General features: G+C 44.1%; 1 protein-coding gene and 1 long non-coding RNA gene across 2 annotated transcripts in view; one reads left to right on the top strand and one right to left on the bottom strand.

Annotated features, from left to right (window-relative positions):
* Nucleotides 1–2,281, top strand: part of LOC133356184 (uncharacterized) — a 358,360-nt gene extending 356,079 nt beyond the window's left edge. The window contains exon 2 of the long non-coding RNA XR_009756819.1: nt 690–2,281. This is a non-coding gene — a long non-coding RNA (uncharacterized LOC133356184). The remainder of the gene's footprint in view (nt 1–689) is intronic.
* A 128-nt stretch (nt 2,282–2,409) lies between these two features.
* LOC133356183 (thioredoxin-related transmembrane protein 1-like) lies at nt 2,410–21,020 on the bottom strand. Its single transcript, XM_061573565.1, has 8 exons — nt 20,724–21,020; nt 16,745–16,860; nt 14,426–14,471; nt 14,136–14,264; nt 9,079–9,124; nt 7,853–7,954; nt 6,291–6,357; nt 2,410–4,808 (listed from the first exon to the last, which is right to left on the bottom strand). The coding sequence occupies exons 1-8, from the start codon at nt 20,885–20,887 to the stop codon at nt 4,624–4,626; spliced, it is 855 nt and encodes a 284-aa protein (XP_061429549.1). The 5' UTR covers nt 20,888–21,020; the 3' UTR covers nt 2,410–4,623.
* Nucleotides 21,021–21,685: the final 665 nt, after the last annotated feature.

The raw sequence follows: 21,685 nt of genomic DNA on the forward strand, positions 1-21,685 counted from the left end.
CTATCGCCAGCCACGTAAACGGTTAAACTCTCGTTCAAAGTTTTAAGGATTTATTTTTATCGGTTAGTTGATGCATTGTTATATGCCTACTTTTTTTATTGTCGCACTGCCACGGGATACCTTTGCAAAGTGAACAACACGTGTTCATTTTGACCGCGTCTGGCCTTTAAGGCACCAAGGGTAACATCCACTGCGTCTTGTGAATGGGCAGTGGCGATTAGAAAATTGTATTATTTGCTAATACGGTATATACGCGTGAGTATTGGACACCATTGATTGATTAATGATAAATTCTGAGTGCTGTAAGCAGGGCCAGATGTAAGGGGGGGGGGGGGTGGGAGAAGTAGATAGCATATTTGTCCAGGGCCTAAATCTTCCATATGGACCCACAGACATAATTACGAATACACATTTTGTTGCATCAGGTATAACCTTGTGTTCATATCGTTTTAACATGACCCGTATCATTCGTAGGAGCTTCCGTGATGTAATGGCGAGCACGCTTGACTTGCAGTTCGATTCCATCTCCCGGCACGACAAAATACCCTCTAAGAGCCCCCTCTGGCAGAGACCCTTCTGCCAGCAGTCACATGTGCATGCAGTTGCAGGGCTGCACCTATACTACTACTACCTCGTAATAAGAGGAAATATTTTTAAATGCTTTATATTAAGTTCTCTTGCTTGCTTAGGACCGTGCAAATCTTTCGGTCGTTTTTTAACCCACTTCCCGTGATCCAATCGAGCTGACATTTTGCACACAGACTCGTTGTGCGTGACAATTTATTTTCGTGAAAAAAAATTCCTAAATTTTCCACTTTTTAGGAAAAAAAATCATTTTATTTAAAATACCAATGTGATAAAAATGAAACTCTTACTCAAGAAAAACAGAAATGAATAATAAAATAAAACCGATGCCACGCATATAAAGGATTTATAGTGAAAAACTTTGTTTTTACGGGTTAATTTTTATGCTATCGGCATACCCCATTTTCATTGATTTTACCCGAAATTAACTCCGTCACTTATGATTGCAAGTTGCGAGTCAGTGACTGCTTTAGTGTTAAAATATGGTGCTGTATTTTTAGGATAGTGTATTTATAATATCATTTTATGTAGATATCCACATTTATTTAATATTTTTCTTCCGCAGTTTTTATTGCAAATGCAATATTTGATATCTCAAAAACCTGATGTGATAGACAAAAACTGATGCCAGATTTGGAATCAGCACCCCAAAATTACCTTAACCGCTGGAATACCTTATGCCAGAAAAAGTGTGACCAGTGTCATAAGACGCTTTGCTGTGCCTTGAGAGTGAACATTCAGAGTTCAAATCACAACGTGGCACTTGGTTACATGGAGGGCAGCACAGCAAACCGCTCAAGATGTTTTTTCCCCCCCCCCAAGGGTAGCCCCCACTGCGATGTGGACGGGGTAGTGAAAGGATGATTCCGAAAAGCGAAACATTAAAAGTCGAAAATGGAAGAGCTCTCTGTCTTCACCAAAGCTGCGCTGACCAGCGTGGTGAAGTATGGTCAAACCACCACCCCCACGGAGGCATACGGTGCGGGAGAGACCCTCGACCAAGAAATGGCCCGACAACAGGCCGATACTTGCACACACACTGCGTTCTTAAAACGTCCAAACATCGGTAAGAACGGCATTCGATGTGACAGCACACCCACGCGCGCCAGCCGTTTTATTTGGTTTTAACGCTTGCGCCGTCAACCCTTCCAAACAGCAGCGACATCCAAGGCAAACGAGCAATCACCATGATTAATCAACAAGTGCAAGAAAGATGTGTAAATGCATTGTTCCATCAGCTGCATAGTCAAGTGTTCCCTCGCAACAACAAAAACATACATTTATTTTTCACCCCATATCATTGTGGGTTTTGCGGTGACCCCCCCCTGCCCCACTTGGAGTGATCCACGCACAGAGCCTCCACTAAAAAAAATCTGGGGTACATTGAGAAAGTAACCCTTCATTGACACCTCCCACCAAACTCAATAAAACTCATTCAACCTTTTAGCACGCTCATTTCTCAAGATATGGAGGGGTGGATTGAACATTCGATCGGGCGTTGAGGGGTGGGGTGTTCAATTTCAAGTTGGGTATACAAGGATCACCATTTTAACGCGTAGGCTTTCGCGACCAATATCCATAACAGGTTTTTTTGGGGTTAGATCAAATCTGGCTGCCACCGAATGATGCCGGTTGTAATTACTGGTGAAACGGCGTACTCTTGATTGTAAATGGTGTGGATTTGCTTTCCAACACACCGGTGGTGTGTGTACGAGTAACGAATTGGCATGTTCTGTTTACGTGACATACTTTACTAATTGGCTGTCGGGCGCCGGCGGGTTTAACGAGACGTTAAAATTTACACGATCTAACCTACAAAAAATCTCGATTTAAAGCTTTCGTGACTGCAGGGATTCATCTTCTTGGTTTTTTCGGTAAAGTCACGTAGAATGTAAATAATAAAATAATAAAAATATTTCGATTTAAAGCTTTCGTGACTGCAGGGATTCATCTTCTTGGTTCTTTCGGTAAAGTCACGTAGAAGGGAAGTAATAAAATAATAAAAATAAAACATAATAAAACAATTCTCACGACGTTTCGGCCACAACGCAAGCAGCCGTCCTCAGGTGAAAACCAGGTCCGTCGAGGCGACAGAGTCTGAATGAAACAGCACACGAGCTTGGAGCATATATATAAGCTGGGCGCATTGACAAAGGAATTTGCATATCAAAAGGAATTTAGCATATTTATGGGAAATGCAGGAATGTGATTAGTACTGCATATGCATGTGCATTATGCAGGATTAACAGCATCAAAGGGAGCTGCAGTTACTGCTGCTGCAGCAGTTGCTGCTGCTGCAGTTGCTGCTGCTGCTGCACTTGCTGCTGCACTTGCTGCTGCTGCTGCAGTTGCTGCCTTATCCATTTTAATATAACCATTTTAATATAACACGACGTTTCGGCCACAATGCAAGCAGCCGTCCTCAGGTGGATAACAGGTCTGTCGAGAAGACAGCGTCTGTTAGAATTACTTTATAATGTTTTATTTTTATTATTTTATTATTTCCATTCTACGTGACTTTACCGAAAGAACCAAGAAGATTAAAAAAATCTTATGAAGGATCTCCCTGTATACATTTTAATGAACACGATTGAATTTAGGCATATTAAGCATTTCAACCACAGCTATATTATACACATGGTCGCAGGTTCCATATGCTACCTTTGTGGCAATAAAATAAAAATCAGAGGCTGCACAACTTCGTGTGAGTTCCCCCCCTCCCCATCTTAAAGGTGTGCAGGATGGGAGCGGAGGATCAGAGAAGTGACATCAAAACGAGCTCAACTGGATCTGTTCATCAATCACTGTCACAATGTTCTCTGCCATTAATGTATTGAAATCCACAACAACCCCTCTCCCGTTCCAGACCGCACCAGTATTACGCACGATAAACACCCTTGGGGTCTGTCATTAGCTCCACGGCATGAAGGAACGCGAGCAGAACAGCATTGCAAAGTTTATTTTAAACTTTTTGTTTTGCTGCCGATAAGATTGCCAGCGGGTGTATTGGCACAAAAGAGCCACAGCTCAAAAGTTTATCAACAACACCGCCTTAAAAGAAATGGACATTTCAAGCAATAGCCATTCTCAATTTGTCCTTCGATAAAGGGCCCCCCCCACCCCTTTTTGGGGCAGTCTTATTGACGGATGCGTTGAATTTGAGTTTACTTGGGACTAAAACAAAAACCCCGAAGCAAATGAATTTCGATCAGGATGACAACGGCGCTTGTGTGCAGATGCTATGTGCTGCTTTGCACTACCGCTAGACTTGGCGGTGGTTTGGGGAGGGGCTTCATCCAGCATGGGGGGGGGGTGTTGGCCGTGGTTGACAAAAGGCGATGATAGAGAATATGAAAATGTGGGATTTTAACGGGTGAGATGAGCAGAATGAATGAAGTATGGCTCGTGCACAGCATTCCTCCCGTTCCACAGACACTCATTCCTGCGAGCGTGTTTTTTTTTGTCAGGCCGAGTTTTTTGTGCTGTCAAATTAAAAAGAACCCCGTCGACACGATGGGCAACACAAAACGACGGCGGTGAAAATTCCTGCAACTAAAGAATAGAAAAAAGACGGTACAAACAAAGCAAATCGATCCTTTGAAGAAAAAGAGACACCGCAATGGTTATGTTTTCTGCATAATTGGAAATGTTAGCATGCTGCTAGAAAGGAGAGCATTGTGTGACAAGTGCAAGACCACCCCACCCCCACAAGTATAACTTTAGACGGGGGGGACACTGGGTCGTCGTTTGGATCGCTCGGCGAAATGTGCTTTAGCTCGCGCACGGTACGATGCAGTGGAATTACGTTTGATGGAACACATCGGCGGCATAAATACCCCCATTCACAATTAATCCAAAAGGCTGGGTTCCCCATTGACAAACGAAAGGTCATTAAACGTAAAGTGACCGATAATTAAAAAAAAACATTCTAAACTCCAAGAACTTATAAAGAAAAATCAAGAGTGACAGCAATTGCTGCATCTTCCACAAAGTGAAAACAATTCACAGAGACTATCTCTCGCGCTGTGTGATGCCACTTCAGTCCTCTTCCGTCGGGTGGACTTGCCGTTGACGGAGCTCGCTTCCGTCGGTAAACAATGCGTCCGAGATTTTCCCCACAGGCTCCGTCTCCTCTGCGCTTGTCCCCGCTTCTGGCCGTGCCTGTGCCTGCCCTACGTTGCCCCTGGCAGGTGCGGGCGCGTGACGGCCGCTCAGCACCTCCACTGCAAACAGACGGGGGCAGGAGCAGCAAGAGGAGGAGCAAGAAGCGGAAGAAGAACGAGAATGAGTGGTTTTACACGAAATGCTGTTTTGTCACTTGAGGATAACGATTTGCATTCATTCGGGCGTTTAAATGCCTGAGCTACTCGCTGTGCCTTGCACTACAAAATCTCGTCAAGGAACATAAACCATCATCACGGTCATCCTCACAGCAGCAGAGGCTTTTGGCCAGAGGTCGCAAACGGGTACCTGATACCCGTACCCTACCCGATACCTGGCTACCCGTACCCTACCCAATACCTGGCTACCCTCGTACCCAGCCGGGTACGGGTACCCGTTTGCGACCCTGGCGCAGCCGGGTACGGGTACAGGTAGGCCGTGAGTCACTGGTGAGTCACCGTTTGTCACTCATTTCCCAACATCTTGTCTCTTCTCACAATTCAAGTTCCTAGAATCAACCCACCCGCGCCTGCAACATGGCTTCATCCCAGAGGTCGCAATCGGGTACCCGTACCCCACCCGATACCCGGCCGGGTACGGGTAGCCGGGTATCGGGTAGGGTACCCCATTGCGACCCTGGTGCGGCCGCGTACGGATAAGGAATCAAAACCCGTTTGCAACCTCTGCTTTTGGCTATGCATCAAATAAAGATGGTAACGCATGGCGTGCTTTCAGATATGCTTCTGCGGCCGTCTGGAACGCTCTTCCAATATTAGGAAGCAACTGGGGGAGTTATGCACTTATAAATCTAGATTGAAATCTAATTTCTTTAGAACTGCTTTTTGTGTTTAGCTTGTTGTCCTTCCCCGCACCTCCGATTATCACGGTGGCTATGTACGGTACAAAATAATTCAGACAGACATACCGATGTAGTCTAGCGAAGGGCACACTCAGTGGCAGCTTTCCCTGTGCAGCACAAGGTGAACGTAGCACCCGGCTTGCAAGTGGGCATTACTCTGCCGCAGGAGGGGAGGGGGGACATGTTGCTACGGGACTTATTCCCAATTAAAACAAGTTGCGATTTAAAGCTTTCGTGACTGCAGGGATTCATCTTCTTGGTTCTTTCGGTAAAGTCACGTAGAAGGGAAGTAATAAAATAATAAAAATAAAACATAATAAAATCAAATAATTCTCACGACGTTTCGGCTACAACGACTGCTTGCGTTGTAGCCGAAACGTCGTGAGAATTATTTGATTTTATGAGTACCGAAAGAACCAAGAAGAAGGTTAAAACAAGTTGCGAGTAATGTATCAAATTTGCACCGATATTTTCTCAATCCCGTGCATCTACAGGACAAGAAAAATTACAAAAAGCAAGTATCGTGATTTGTGGGTCTGTGTCCAGGGATGTCCAAAGGGAGTTTGAATCTTGGTCAGTGACCAGACTTTAAGCCGACTCCAAGGATGGCAACTTTAGTCATGTGGATCAATGGAAATGCAGTAAATAGTGGGCCTCGTGTTACAATGGCATAAATGCTTCGTACCTCGCTTGGCCTTGGCAGACGGATGTCGTTTGGGAGGACACACGCGGTCTATCACCAGCACAAAGACCTGCAAGAGAGAGCACGCCACGCGTGGGTTAGAGTGAAGTCTACAGCTCGGCTTGCGCAGATGAGGCTGAAGCACTGAACTAAATATACTTCTTTTTCGAGGTATAGGGTGGTGTATAGTAATCACAAGTAGTACTAGTCGCATATCTGCATTTCCCATAAATATGCAAAAATTCGTAGTTGTATGGTAAATATGCAGCAGTGTGGTGTGCAGTAGGGTGGGTAGAATACATAGTGTAATATTACATAAATATGCTAAAATTCCTCTTGATATGCAAATTATTTTGTCAAGGCGCTCTTCCTCCTCCCTCCCAGCTTAAATAGACGCTCCAAGCCCAGGACTTGTCATTCAGACTCTGTCTTATCGACAGACCTGTTCTCCACCTGAGGACGGCTGCTTGCGTTGTGGCCGAAACGTCGTGAGAATTATTTTATTATGTTTTATTATTATTTTATTATTTCCATTCTACGTGACTTTACCGAAAGAAACAAGAAGATAAATATACTTCCGAAACTAACTTTTCAATTTGCCAGGTAAGGTCCACTAAGCTATATAGCTCTTTTTCAGAAGTGACCTGGTCACAAATGAAAGCTCAACTTAGTGGCTTATAATATGGAAATGTATTGCAGCCAAATGCTCTAAACGCATGTTTCGAAATGTGGAGGAAAAAACCGGAGGACCCGGAGAAAAACGCACGAGACCACGGGGTGAACATGCAAACTCCAAATATACAGCCATCGGGGTCTGGATCGAACTCGGAGCCTCCTACATACCAGGCCAAGTAGTTCACCATCTCATCACCGTGGTGCCCCAATCTGAAGACCGTGTATTAAACTTTTAACTGAGAAGTCGACTGGGTGCCCCATGAAACCGGGGGATGATAAAATAAATCTAATTTTACAGAAAGACGGTAAGTGGTAATAAACACTGCAATTTCAGCCATCTCTCATTGGGCTTCTCTCGCAAGCGATCTCGCTCCAATAACCAGGTCTGTTCGTCGGGGCCACGCCCTTCTCGAGAAACAAAATTAACATTTCTGAAAGGAGTTATCACGCGATTTAAAGCTTTCGGTAAAGTCACATAGAATGGAAATAATAAAATAATAAAAATAAAACAATAATATCTGCATTTCCCATAAATATGCTAAATTCCTCTTGATATGCCCATTTTTTTGTCAAGGCGCTCTTCACCCCCTCCATCCCAGCTTAAATAGTCGCTCCAAGCCTGGGGCTTGTCATTCAGACTCTGTCTCCTCGACAGACCTGTTCTCCACCTGAGGACGGCTGCTTGTGTTGTGGCCGAAACGTCGTGAGAATTATTTTATTATGTTTTATTTTTATTATTTCCATTCTACGTGACTTTACCGAAAGAACCAAGAGGAGGAGTTATCACGCCTTGCTCATTCTTGTACTACTTTTGATTCTTGAGAAACCCCACGCATGCAGACCAGTGGGGGAGGGGGTGATGTGTAAGAGTAGGAGCCGTGTGAACATACCGCTCCGAGGAGAAGGCCCATGAGGATGGTTGCCAGAGAGAAGAGCAGGTAAGAGACCCACACGGGAATGCCGAGCTGCTCGGTGAGGTAGGCATGGGTGTTCTGGGAAATGGTCGGAGGGGGGGGGGGGGCAATTCAGTCATCTGTCATTAGACACTGAATGACAGGTGGCTGAACTGCAGCTTAATTTGTGTTGTGTTTAGTTTGCCGTCCTTCTCCACACCTCTGATTAGCACGGTTGGCTTTGTAGGTTGGCTACGTAGTTCAACGTACATATGAAAAGGCAGAGAACGTGCAAATACGTTTCACATTCTGAAAGCTCGTTCTTTAGCCCGAGGGCAAAATGCGCACGCTGAAAATACAGCTTTGCTGTTTCTCGCTGCTGACGTTACCAAGTGGAGCACGTGATACTTGTCTGTCTAGTGGAGCACGGCAAGTGGGTTTGTGAAGGCCGTCTTGTTCGGAGTTTAAGCATTCTCTCTGTTACTTATGGATGTTCTCCAGTCACTTGTTTCATTTTACATACAATATTACTGAAAAAATTACAAATCAATTATTAAATGGCAGGACTCAAAAGATGTTCAAGACATTTACAAATGTAAACATTTCAGTTACTCCCATCATCCAGCGATTGAACGATTCGTCGATTCGAATAAGATTCATCCTTCCAATAAAATGGAAAAAACACGTGGCACTTTGTCAATCCACTGCTCGATGGGGCACGCTGCACACCAAGCTGGTCAGGGGGGGAATCGTAATTATAGATTTTTTTTAATTAATGATTTCCCAATTGTGCACCATGATAGATTCTAGGCTCATACTGCGAGGGTCGCGGTTACAGACTATAGCCTCCCTCATGAGATGGTGGACATCTCATGAGATGGTGGACATCTCATGAGATGGTGGACATCTCATGAGATGGTGGACATCTCATGGCCTCTTCCAGAAGATGTCTGCTGCCACAAGAAGACTCTTACACAACTACTTCTGGAGGCAATGGCTGTCAACGTGATGTATTTATTTACTCTACGTATTTAATATCTGCCGTCTCTTCCAGGACTAATAAAGCAAAACTATTTTTTATTTTAACAAGTAAAGCCCACCGAGCTATTACCTTATTTTTCAGAAGCGACCTGGCCACAAATAAAAGCTCAACGAAGTGGCTTAACACGTGTGAATATATAGCAGCCAAACAATCTAAATAAACGCAGCAACACTGAACCTACCTTGATCCAGTGAGAGAAGTCCATCAACGCAGACATACCAGACATCCTGATAAAAAAAAACAAGCATCAACAGTGAGGCACCGACACACCGTAGCTAGTAACACAAATATACAAAGAATACATGAATCGTTATTCAGGTCGGTACGAATAGGATGGTCTGGCCATCCATCACCACCACACCTAGCTGCCTTCATCACCACAGTGCTGATGTTTGCACACTAGTATGTACAGCGATACCTCGACTTTCATCGCTTTGCTCTTTCGACCGTTTTCAACTACACTGGTCAACAATTTTTTTTTTTTATCTGGCCTGGATTTTTGCAGCTGTTTTAGACTAATTTCAGGGTGCTGATTCCAAATCTGACCTCAGATTTGCTCCATCATTATTATGCTATCGGCATACCCCATTTTCATTGATTTTACCCAAAATTAACTCTGTCACTTATGATTGCAAGTTGTTGCGAGTCAGTGACTGCTTTAGTGTTAAAATATGGTGCTGTATTTTTAGGATAGTGTGTTTTTAATATCATTTCATGTAGATATCCACATTTATTTAATATTTTTCGTTCCGCAGTTTTTATTGAAAATGCAATATTTGATATCTCAAAAACCTGATGTGATAGACAAAAACTGATGCCAGATTTGGAATCAGCACCCCAAATTTACTTTACGACCGTTGGAATACCTTATGCAGAGCAAGTGTGTTGGCCAGCGGTATAACCACGTTCCAAATTTCATCCACGCGCTTTCCTCTTTTGTCTGATTTCATCCCAAATCTTCCAAGACGTTCGCGCCTCGCGCCGTCTTTTTCATTCAGTCTTTGAAAAGAAGTCGCTCAGTGAGCATCTCTTATATTTTTGTTTATTCACGTATTATTAATACTGTGCTTATGTGATTATACTGTAAACAATTCAGTTATTTTCGCAATAACAATATAATACTACAGTGTTTACTTACGCAAGAATAAAAAATATTTAAAGGGATCATTGCTTATTTATTTAGTTTTGTTTATTTATTCTTGTGTTTATTTTTCTTTTATTTCTGTTTATTTAGGTTTCGCGCGCATGCGTTATATAGTCACTGCAGTTATTTGCATGTACGTTTTTATATTTACTGTAGTTATTTGCATGTACGTTTTTCGCCGGCCAAAATAAATTTGCGAGCTAAATAAAGGCAATGCTTTGACATTCGTCCATGCTCTGTTCCCTCACCAGACGAAAGTGAAAGGTATTCCTGTACTCGTTTAAGGCTTCATAATCTTAGTTTTTTCGGTAAAGTCACGTAGGTAAAAAAATGAAATTTTAATTATTAAAAATAATAAAAATCATTATTATTATTTTTTTATTTTAATTACATTTTTTTACCTACGTGACTTTACCGAAAAAACTAAGAGTATGAATCCTTGCAGTCACGAAAGCTTCAAATCTAGAATCATTTAAGGCTGTGTTGATCACAGCCTCAAATGACGCTGATTAGCATGGTTGGATAGGTACGGTGCGAAAGAAGTTCAACATGCACACAGACGACCTGTTCAGTGTCGCCTGCCACTGATGTTAGCTGTGGCCGGGAATCTAACTCAGGTTGCTGGGTTCAGCGCGGGGCGCAAAGCACGATGCCACTGCTCCCCGAACCAACTGTCCTTCTCCCGCACCTCTGATTAGCATGGTTGGCTACGGACGGTGCGAAAGAAGTTCAACATATATACTTCAAATTCTAAGGTTTTTTCGGTAAAGTCACGTAGGTAAAACATCAAAATTAATAAAAATAAAATAAAACAAAAATCACGACGTTTCGGAGGCAACACAAGTCTCCGTCATCAGGTGGGACCGTCACAGCCGGATTAGCTGCATCAAGTGAGGCAATGATTCAAGATGTAATCCCTTAAGCAAGTTGAGGGGGGGAGGAGAGGGGGGGGGAGCTAATCAGAATGTGGTAGCCAATGAATGGAACGTATCGGGAGGGAGGGGGGGCGGGGCTCAAAGACGGCACGGAGTGCCAACGTACAACGCATCGGGAGGGGGAGGGGGGGGCGGGGCCAAATCTGTGCAACGCATCGGGAGGGGGAGGGGGGCAAAGAGTGCACGACGGCATCGACGCTGTTGCTGTTGCACAACGCCAACGCATTGGACAGAGAGGGGGAGGGGAGGCCTGATACACATGATAGAAAAGAACAAAAATACCCATGTTTATACCATTGCTGGCTGAACAATGAAGAGAGTACTGTTAAATACTGGGGATGTTAACACTCGGTAAAGTAAAGTAAGATAGTGCCTGTCAGATAAGATGGTCCAAAAAAGTGTAATTAAGTCTTTTTTGCGTGGTTAATAACACCTTTCCAATGATTACTAAGTTTGTACCCATCATCACGGTTGAAATTATGTCTGTGTTTGTATATTTGTATGGCTTCGTGTACAAACCTTTGATGGTAGCCGGGAGGTTTGCAGAGAACCTTGGTCTCGGAAAAGACAATTTCATGAGAGCCCACCGAGTTGTAGCAATGATCGGCAACGGCCGAAGAATCAGTTCTGCCGTGTTTCAGATCTGACTTGTGCTCGCGGACACGATCAGAAACATGACGTTTCGTTTCTCCAATGTAGCAATCACCACAAATGCAACTCAATTTGTAGACTCCAGGATAATGTAAGTCAGGAACGACATCCTTCACAGATGGAATCAGATCACGGATTTTACGCACTGTACTGAATCGGACTTGGATCTTATGTTTGTTTAGAATTTTGGAGATCTTTTTGGTCACGCCTGCTATGTATGGTAACGTGATAGTTTTGGTCGGAGTTTCATGTGGCTGTTCCTGTGTGGTGGGAGAGACAGCTTGGCGGATAGTACGGTCAGAGTATCCGTTCATCCTGAGGGTCCGATGTACATGTCTTAATTCACCGGTCAGGTGGTGTTGGTCAGAAATGCCATGGGCTCTGTGGTATAGCGTTTTGATGAGAGAATTCTTTTGAGATGGGTGGTGGTGGGAATCCGGTTTCAAGTAGGAATCTGTGTGGGTGGCTTTCCTGTAAACAGAATGTCCCAAGGATCCGTCAGGCCTCCTCTCAAACAGAATATCCAAGAATGGTAGTTTACCGTCTTTCTCCACTTCCATGGTGAATCTGATGGATGGGTGTCTAGAATTGATGTGGTCCAAGAAGTGGTTCAGTGCTGGGAGGCCATGTGGCCAGATGACGAACGTGTCATCCACATACCTCTTCCACAGGGAAGGACGCAGGGTGGATGTCTGGATGGCGTCTGATTCAAACTTTTCCATGAACATGTTGGCTATAACTGGTGACAAGGGGGAGCCCATAGGGGTACCCTCATTCTGTTTGTAGAAGGTGCCATTCCAGGTAAAATAGGTGTTGGTGAGGCAATGCCTAACCAGCGCAGGTGCATCAGAATTCAGTCCATGTTGGACTAAGTCCTCAATTATTGTTAGGGTGTCCGGTACTGGGACTTTGGTAAACAAAGATACTGCATCAAAGCTGACGAGGATGTCATCAGGGGATAGTACCATGTCCTTAACCATAGAGACTAATTGGGTTGAGTTGAGTACTGCCGAAGAGGTCTTGCCTGTGATCGTGTCCGCGAGCACAAGTCAGATCTGAAACACGGCAGAACTGATTCTTCGGCCGTTGCCGATCATTGCTACAACTCGGTGGGCTCTCATGAAATTGTCTTTTCCGAGACCAAGGTTCTCTGCAAACCTCCCGGCTACCATCAAAGGTTTGTACACGAAGCCATACAAATATACAAACACAGACATAATTTCAACCGTGATGATGGGTACAAACTTAGTAATCATTGGAAAGGTGTTATTAACCACGCAAAAAAGACTTAATTACACTTTTTTGGACCATCTTATCTGACAGGCACTATCTTACTTTACTTTACCGAGTGTTAACATCCCCAGTATTTAACAGTACTCTCTTCATTGTTCAGCCAGCAATGGTATAAACATGGGTATTTTTGTTCTTTTCTATCATGTGTATCAGGCCTCCCCTCCCCCTCTCTGTCCAATGCGTTGGCGTTGTGCAACAGCAACAGCGTCGATGCCGTCGTGCACTCTTTGCCCCCCTCCCCCTCCCGATGCGTTGCACAGATTTGGCCCCGCCCCCCCCTCCCCCTCCCGATGCGTTGCACAGATTTGGCCCCGCCCCCCCCTCCCCCTCCCGATGCGTTGTACGTTGGCACTCCGTGCCGTCTTTGAGCCCCGCCCCCCCTCCCTCCCGATACGTTCCATTCATTGGCTACCACATTCTGATTAGCTCCCCCCCCCCTCTCCTCCCCCCCTCAACTTGCTTAAGGGATTACATCTTGAATCATTGCCTCACTTGATGCAGCTAATCCGGCTGTGACGGTCCCACCTGATGACGGAGACTTGTGTTGCCTCCGAAACGTCGTGATTTTTGTTTTATTTTATTTTTATTAATTTGGATGTTTTACCTACGTGACTTTACCGAAAAAACCTAAGAATATGAATCCTTGCAGTCACGAAAGCTTCAAATCTAGAAATATATACTTCAAAATATCCCCCGTTCAGACCTCAGACTGATGGGATAAAGTGATGTGCTTAAGAACCAATTACGACTTGCACTGCACACAAGGAGTGCCTGTGGTCAGCACTATTACATCTAACCCACACACTTAAACGTAATCATCCGCACACACCACAAACACCCATACACAGCAAACACACACACATTTAGACACTCACAGCCCATAAAAAAGACAAACACCCCGCATATCCATTGACAGACTGTGTCCGGGACAAGTGCTATTAGCGAGCACCTATCAAGGCCAGCACGGCGCGTAATAATGTGGGAGGAAAACACCAACAAACCTTCGTCTCCCCAGCACTGATGTTTTACACAGCACACCAGGTCATCATTTAAGGTTGAGTCGACCTTGGGGAGGTCCCAGAGTCGGGTCAAACATTCACACCTGGTATTGGTCATGAGCGGGAATCAAACTCATTCGTCGCCGCTCCCCACACAGACCATAACACACGCACAATGCTACACTCGTTTGCTCGCGCACACCCAATGGATTCTTACGCGAGTGAGTTGGGGTCCACCCAGGAGGAGACCGGCTTCACCCCCAGCCATTTCTTATCCTCGATGAAGCTCAGGAAGTCCTTCTCCAGACGCGATCCCTCGTACTGGCGGAACACCCCCTCGTGTATGCTGTTGCAGAGAGAGAGAGAGCGGAGCGCCGTGTCACACGAAGGAAAGCGTTCGGCCTCCGCTTAGCGATTGGAGTTTGGGGTTTTTTTGGAAGTGAAATTCAGCGTGGTCAAGTCACGGTCAACGCACGAACGGCTTGCCCGAGTGCCGAGGGTACTCACTGGTAAATCGTAGGCAGGGAGGTAATTAGGAATCGACCACTGAGACCTGAAAGAAGAAGTAGAGTGGTGTTGGTGTCAGCAGATGTGCAAGCTACAACACAACACAGCGTATGGGGCATGTGGCTAGGGATAATACGGTCAAGGCCCCCCTCAAAACCAATTCACCCCCCCCCTCCCCGGCAAGCTGCGATTACAAATGCTTATTTCTAAGTTGGCGCTCAGTTACTTCCGCAGTATTGACAATTTACATATGACAATAGGATACACTTTAAGCATTTGCAGGTGTGGAGTTTGAATGGCAATGTATCTCAAAGCATATCTAACAAATGCATTTTACCTCCGAGTGAAATTTCATTGCAAAAATGCAAAGTCGATTTCCAAACCGAGTGGTAAAACTTAGTTCTGCTTTTAAAGTCTACACTGGAATTTCTGCCTTGGCAATAACGGTCATCACCGTACACAGAGGAAGCCGACTGGAGGATATAATATAACACAGGCCCTACCTTTCACCGAGTTCAAAGATGCCATTCATTCTAAATTATTAACTACTATAAGCACTGGGGGTTGAGTGGTGGTGCAGTGGTTAGCGCACTGCACTATGAACCCAGAAGCATGAGATTGTTTCCTGGCCACGGCAAAAATCGTTGGCAAGCGATGTCTCAACAGGTGATTACTTCACCAACTCACACTGGCCAGCACGGTGAAGTATGGTAAAATAACCCCCATTCACCAACTTGACAAAGCACTGTGTCAACCAGCAGTGGCTTGAAAAATTAACCCGTAAAAACAAAGTTTTTCACTATAAATCCTTTATATGCGTGGCATCGGTTTTATTTTATTATTCATTTCTGTTTTTCTTGAGTAAGAGTTTCATTTTATCACATTGGTATTTTAAATTAAATATGAAAAAAAAATTTTCCTAAAAAGTGGAAAATAAATTGTCACGCACAACGAGTCTGTGTGCAAAATGTCAGCTCGATTGGATCACGGGAAGTGGGTTAAAAAACGACCGAAAGATTTTCACGGTCGTAAGCGCGCAAGCAAGCAAGTGAACTTAATATAAAGGATTTAAAAAGGCATGTCATTCACGAGTATTTTTTGTTATTATTAAGCACCAGCAAGCCTGTAGACTATGCACAAAGTTGGACAACACCACTAAAATTATATACCAAGCACAAATCTCCCACCACAATCTTATGCTATGTGGTCACGCTTCAGACCGCAGTTAAAATATTTTTATATTTGATTCCTCCTTCCGTGAATGCGTAAGCGCGTGCTTCCCCATGGTTCAACGCCAATATGGAGGGCTAACCGTCCCCCTATGCAAGTAGAACTTTCGCACCGTATGTAGTCAACCGTGCTAATCAGAGATGTGTGTATAGCTGCATCAATGAAGATGCAGCAACACAAATCAGCTACCTTCCCCCCCCCGCCAATCTTATTAATGTTTCACTTTCCCTGCTCGTTATGTATGTACATATATTGAGCTTCTTTCACCACTGGACGTAGCCGAACATGCTAATAGTTCAGCCGTTTTTTGCTCAAGACAAAAATGGCTAAACTATACCCCAAACGGTAAAATGTGCATACCTACATTATGTATGTTGATTAACTGTGAATAACCCCACCGATAATAGATATCCAATGTAATTTATATGACATTAACCCACCCCCTACCCCCCCCTATGGTCTTCACACCTGAATGGTTCACAAGTGACGACATCACATTTACCCACTCGATTTAAGACCGAAACCGCACGAGGATTTCTCCACAATTCTGGGTGTTGCCTGATGAGGCTGGTTATGAACGGCGAAACGTCGTTAACTCGAATTGTAAATCTTCTTGGTTCTTTCAGTAAAGTCACGTAGAAGGGAAATAATAAAATAATAAAACATAATAAAATAATTCTCACGACGTTTCGGCCACAACGCAAGCAGCCATCCTCAGGTGAAGAACAGGTCTGTCGGGGAGACAGAGTCTGTATTCAGACGCTGTCTTTCGCGTTGTGGCCGAAACGTCGTGAGAATTACTTTATTATGTTTTATTTTTATTATTTTATTATTTCCCTTCTACGTGACTTTACCGAAAGAACCAAGAAGATGAATCCCTGTAGTCACGAAAGCTTTAAATCGAAATCGAATTGTAAATGTTGTGGGTTTACTCTCCAACACACCGGTGTGCTGAACTAGTAACGAATTGTCACCTTTTCTTTACGTGACATTTACGTGATCCAACCCCAAAAAAAACAAGCCTCTACTATGGCAGGGGGAGGGGGGGGGGGGCGACAGTGGGTTCTCCTGTGTCGTGCGACGTGGTACCTGTCTGTAACGTGATGTCCACCTTGCCAACCCTGATGTTCAGGTCTTTGCTCCAGGCGGCCAACTTCACCCACTCGGGCTGTAGCTGTTGGCAGGCCGGACACCAAGGCGCGTAGCTGCAAGGATAAAAAATTAACCCGTAAAAACTAAGTTTTTCACTATAAATCCTTTATATGCGTGGCATCGGGTTTATTTTATTATTCATTTCTGTTTTTCTTGAGTAAGAGTTTCATTTATATCACATTGGTATTTAAATAAAATATTTAAAAAAAAATTCCTAAAAAGTGGAAAATTTTGGAAAAATGTTTTCACGAAAATAAATTGTCACGCACAACGAGTCTGTGTTCAAAATGTCAGCTCGATTGGATCACGGGAAGTGGGTTAAAAACGACCGAAAGATTTGCACGGTTGTAAGCACGCAAGCAAGCAAGCAAGTGAACTTAATATAAAGGATTTAAAAACACGCACGTGCACCGTCGTCCGTGTGTTCACACAGAGAACGTTGCCTCCGATTCAAACACGATCAAACGTACGTACGTACACTGGAACTTCTTTTGCGCCGTACGTAGCTGGCCTCGCGAATCGGAGGTGCGTGAAATGGTCAAAGCGTCGGAGGTCATCACGGCCAGCTGGTCATCAATTGTGGAATCCTCTTCCTCGGTCCATTAGGGATTTCGGTGTCGATTTCACTTTTTAAATCACATCTCAAGAGACTCACCTATTTGTACTGCAGGCTTTCCCCGTAGCTTAAGAAAACAACAAAAAAATTGTCCGATTGGATTACTCTGTAATTAGTATTAGTCTTTATCACAGGTCCTCATTTTATTGGAATTTTGAGAGTAGTCATCGAGATGGCTATTGTCATCTTTCTATTTCGTTTAGATTTTTTTTCTACACTTATGAGTAGTCGTAGGGCGCTTTGACATACTTCAATATGACAGGCGCTTTATGAAAGAGGTCATCATTATTATAAATGTGACCACCAACATCCCCATGCCATCATCACCACTATGGCCAAGTCTGCCCCTTCTTACATGGTCAACGTGTCCTTCAAGGACCACTCTTGCAGTCTCCATCACAACCACATTAGGAAGCCACGGAGCTAAGCACTTTTAAATCTAAACTGTAAAACAATTTCGTTAAAACTGCTTTTGTTGTGTTTCGTTTGTCGTTCTTCCCCCACACACCTCCGATTAGCGCGGCTGGCCACGTACGGTGTGGAAGAAGTTCACACACACACCATCTCCTAGCTCTAAAATAAAAAAAAAACGTGGAAGAAAAACACGTTGGCTCACATTCATTTGAAATATTAAAAAAAAGTGTCCACTTTTTGTAAGCTCGAATTGGGAAATTTTGGCCACAAATATTTTTGACACTTCACAGCAAAATAAAAACTATTCGGCAGCCACCACCGACCGCACAGCACCTCGCCACACAGTGCAACTGGAGCCGTCGTCTCGTTCTCCACAAAGAGTGACTGCAAGCAGGCAGTTCTGTACTGTGCACAGTGCAGTGCTGTGTACAGTACCACACTGTTTTCAGTGCAGTACTGTGTACAGTGCTGTGTAAGGGGCAGCATGTAGTGTACAGTGCTGTACTGTAAGTAGCTGGCGCTGTACGGCGTACAGTGCAGTACTTGTACAGTGTAATACTGTATACAGTGCGGCATTGTGCACAGTACCGCACTGTATACAGCGCAGTACTGTGTACAGTGCGGTGTACGGGCAGCATGTAATGTACAGTACAGTAATGTGAGAAGCTGGCGCTGTACGGCGTACAGTGCAGTACTTGTACAGTGTAATACTGTGTAGTGCAGTAGTGTACAGTGTAATACTGTGTACAGTGCAGTAGTGTACAGTGTAATACTGTGTACAGTGCCGTACTGTGTACAGTGTAATACTGTGTACAGCGCAGTGCGGTGTACAGTGTAATACTGTGTACAGTACTTGTACAGTGTAGTGATGTGTACAGTAGTCTACAGTGCACTATACAGCTCATGGGTACAGCGTACAGTATTGTGTGCAGTGCTGTACACTGTACCGCACTGTACAGTATAGCGCGCACTGTAATAATGATATTCACTTTAAGATGTTTTTGTTCATGTTTTTGTTTGTTGCGGTTGCACCCGATTCAAGAGCCGAATGGCTCGCAGGGCTGTACCTAATAAATGAACTTGATGAACTGTACAGTATAGTGCACGGCACATGCCGAGATAAACGAAGCGTCACTTTTAAGTTGCGGCAATAAAACAAGTGATCGTGAGACTCGCGCGTGCGAGGTTACAGGCAAGGCGCTCTGTCGCTCCACCGCTGGATGAAGGGCCACAGCTACATGCCATGCGGGTCCCACAACGGGGTTATTACATTGGGACATACTTCACCACGCTGGTCAATCCCTGTAGGTGTTGGTGACGGCAAGCAGCCTAGATGTACAGTCCAACAATGGATTTAACCCTAACCCGAATGCCGAATGAAGCACAATCACAGCCGTCAACTCCGGATTCTTGGGACATGGAAGTTGAGTTTTAAAGGTCCATATGGCGTACAGCAAAAATAAATCGTGTCTATGTGATTGTGTTTCTCCCCCTGTGATGGGGGGGGGGGGGCTTTGTAGGATGAACGTTGCGATTTATCAGGGCACGTGGTGACCAATACGGTCTGCATTGGTGTGTAATAAGGTAGGGCACTGATAAGGGGTTGACAGGTTTGTATTATATTGTATTTACACTACGATTTAGAATTAAACGTCTGTATGAAACGTAGGTTATTGTGTGTTCCATCGCAGAAGACGTGGTAACGTTTAACGCCGTGTTAAGTGTACTACTTAAAAGGCTATACTGGTCTTAAAAACCAATGTTGGATTACTGATGTTCAAGTTCATTTCAAGTTCAAGTTTCATTTATTTGGTATAAGCCTTTTCGATTTAAAGCTTTCGTGACTGCAGGGATTCATCTTATTGGTTCTTTCGGTAAAATCACGTAGAATGGAAATAATAAAATAAAAATAACCCTGTGAGCCTCATTCGGCTCTTGAATGGGGTGCAACCGCAACAAACAAAACATCTTAAAGTGACTTGGTGCCAAAATAAAATCCAAGAAAAGACAGCAAAATATTGCTGATGTTAAGACCACACTGAACAAAGTCATAATTCATCCTGGATAAAATGATTTCATCAATTAAAAACACAACATTCATCCGACGGCAATGCACAGTACGGACACATCATCAGCCATGGTCAACCCACCGCTGGATTGATTTAAAAAAATTATAATAATCTTTTGATTTAAAGCTTTCGTGACTGCAGGAATTCATATTCTTGGTTTTTTTTCCAAATTTTCTTGCTGTGGATTTCACCCCTGATGATGATTGCTTTGTGTTGCAGTCGAAACGTCATGAGCATTTTTATTGTTTTATAATTATATTATTTTATTATTTCCATTGTACGTGACTTTACCGAAAGAACCAAGAATATAAAATTAATAATCCCCAAGTCACCTTACGATCTTGCAAACCCCAAGACAATTTTGTCGCTCCATTGGGCAGGGCTTAGTCCAGCAGTGGATTGAACATGACCCATACTATTTCATTACACAGCATTGCCATCTTCTTGGTTCTTTCGGTAAAGTCCCCGACAGACCTGGTCTTCACCTGAGGACGGCTACTTGCGTTGTGGCCGAAATGTCGTGAGAATTATTGTATTGTTTTATTTTAATTATTTTATTATTTCCCTTCTACGTGACTTTACCGAAAGAACCAAGAAGATGAATCCCTGCAGTCACGAAAGCTTTAAAGCATTGCCATCATTGTACCCCGTGCCTTTCGTCAATCCATTATCATCACCATCGACATGTTCAATCCACTGCTGGATGATGACCTCCCCGACTTGTAGTTTACGAAGCTCGTTTGACCATACTTCACCACGCATCGCTCGCTACAGGAAGACAACACCATCACCACCATCACCCACAACCCGCACTCACAATTCCACCATCCACTCCCCTTCCAGGATCTTCCTCCAGTCGTCATCGGCCACCACCTCCACGCCGCCCTTCGTTGCCGCGACCGCCGCCACAAGCGATGACAACAACAACAGCGGCAGCAGCAGCAGCGCGCCCAGAGACGCCACAACACGCCGGCTCGCCATCAGAGATTGTTAGTTATCGATTTGTTAGAACAACAACAACACCAACACCATCAAGACTGTGTCAAGGGATGGCCGCTGCTTCTGCTGCTTGCTGCAGGAGCTGATGCTGGGTGGGGGAGATGGTGGTGGTGGTGCTCTTATCTTGGGCAACGCCCCCCAGTGGATCACAGCGGAATTGCTGTGACGGCAGTGGATTGCTGATGTGGGCAGATATGTGATTGATTGGTAACATGTACAGATGTGTGATATGTACAGATATGATTGATAACATGTACAGATGTGTGATTGATTGGGAACATGTACAGATGTGTGATTGATTGGGAACGTGTACAGATGTGTGATTGATTGGGAACGTGTACAGATGTGTGATTGATTGGGAACATGTACAGATGTGTGATTGATTGGTAACGTGTACAGATGTGTGATATGTACAGATATGATTGATAACATGTACAGATGTGTGATTGATTGGGAACATGTACAGATGTGTGATTGATTGGTAACGTGTACAGATGTGTGATTGATTGGTAACGTGTACAGATGTGTGATTGATTGGTGACATGTACAGATGTGTGATGTGTACAGACATGTGATTGGCGATATGTACAGATATGATTGGTAACATGTACAGCTGTGTGATTGATTGAGAATGTGTTCAGAAAGGTTATTGGTGATATGTACAGATGTGATTGTTGATATGTACAGGTATGCGCTTGATTGATAATTTGTACAGATATCTGTGTGTCATTGGTGACACACACGGATATGCCATTGGTGATGTACAAATTATTGATTGGT

The sequence above is a fragment of the Lethenteron reissneri genome, chromosome 53 (genome assembly GCF_015708825.2).
Source record: "Lethenteron reissneri isolate LAM-NWPU_2019-01 chromosome 53, ASM1570882v1, whole genome shotgun sequence".
Lineage (NCBI taxonomy): Eukaryota > Metazoa > Chordata > Hyperoartia > Petromyzontiformes > Petromyzontidae > Lethenteron > Lethenteron reissneri.

Coding starts and splice junctions, on each gene's coding strand:
- LOC133356183 (XM_061573565.1), bottom strand. CDS start 20,887: ATGGCGAGCCGGCGTGTTGTGGCGTCTCTGGGCGCGCTGCTGCTGCTG. Junction 16,861..20,723: donor GGGGAGTGGATGGTGGAATT/GTGAGTGCGGGT, acceptor TTATCCTTGCAG/CTACGCGCCTTGGTGTCCGG. Junction 14,472..16,744: donor GGACATCACGTTACAGACAG/GTACCACGTCGC, acceptor TTCTTCTTTCAG/GTCTCAGTGGTCGATTCCTA.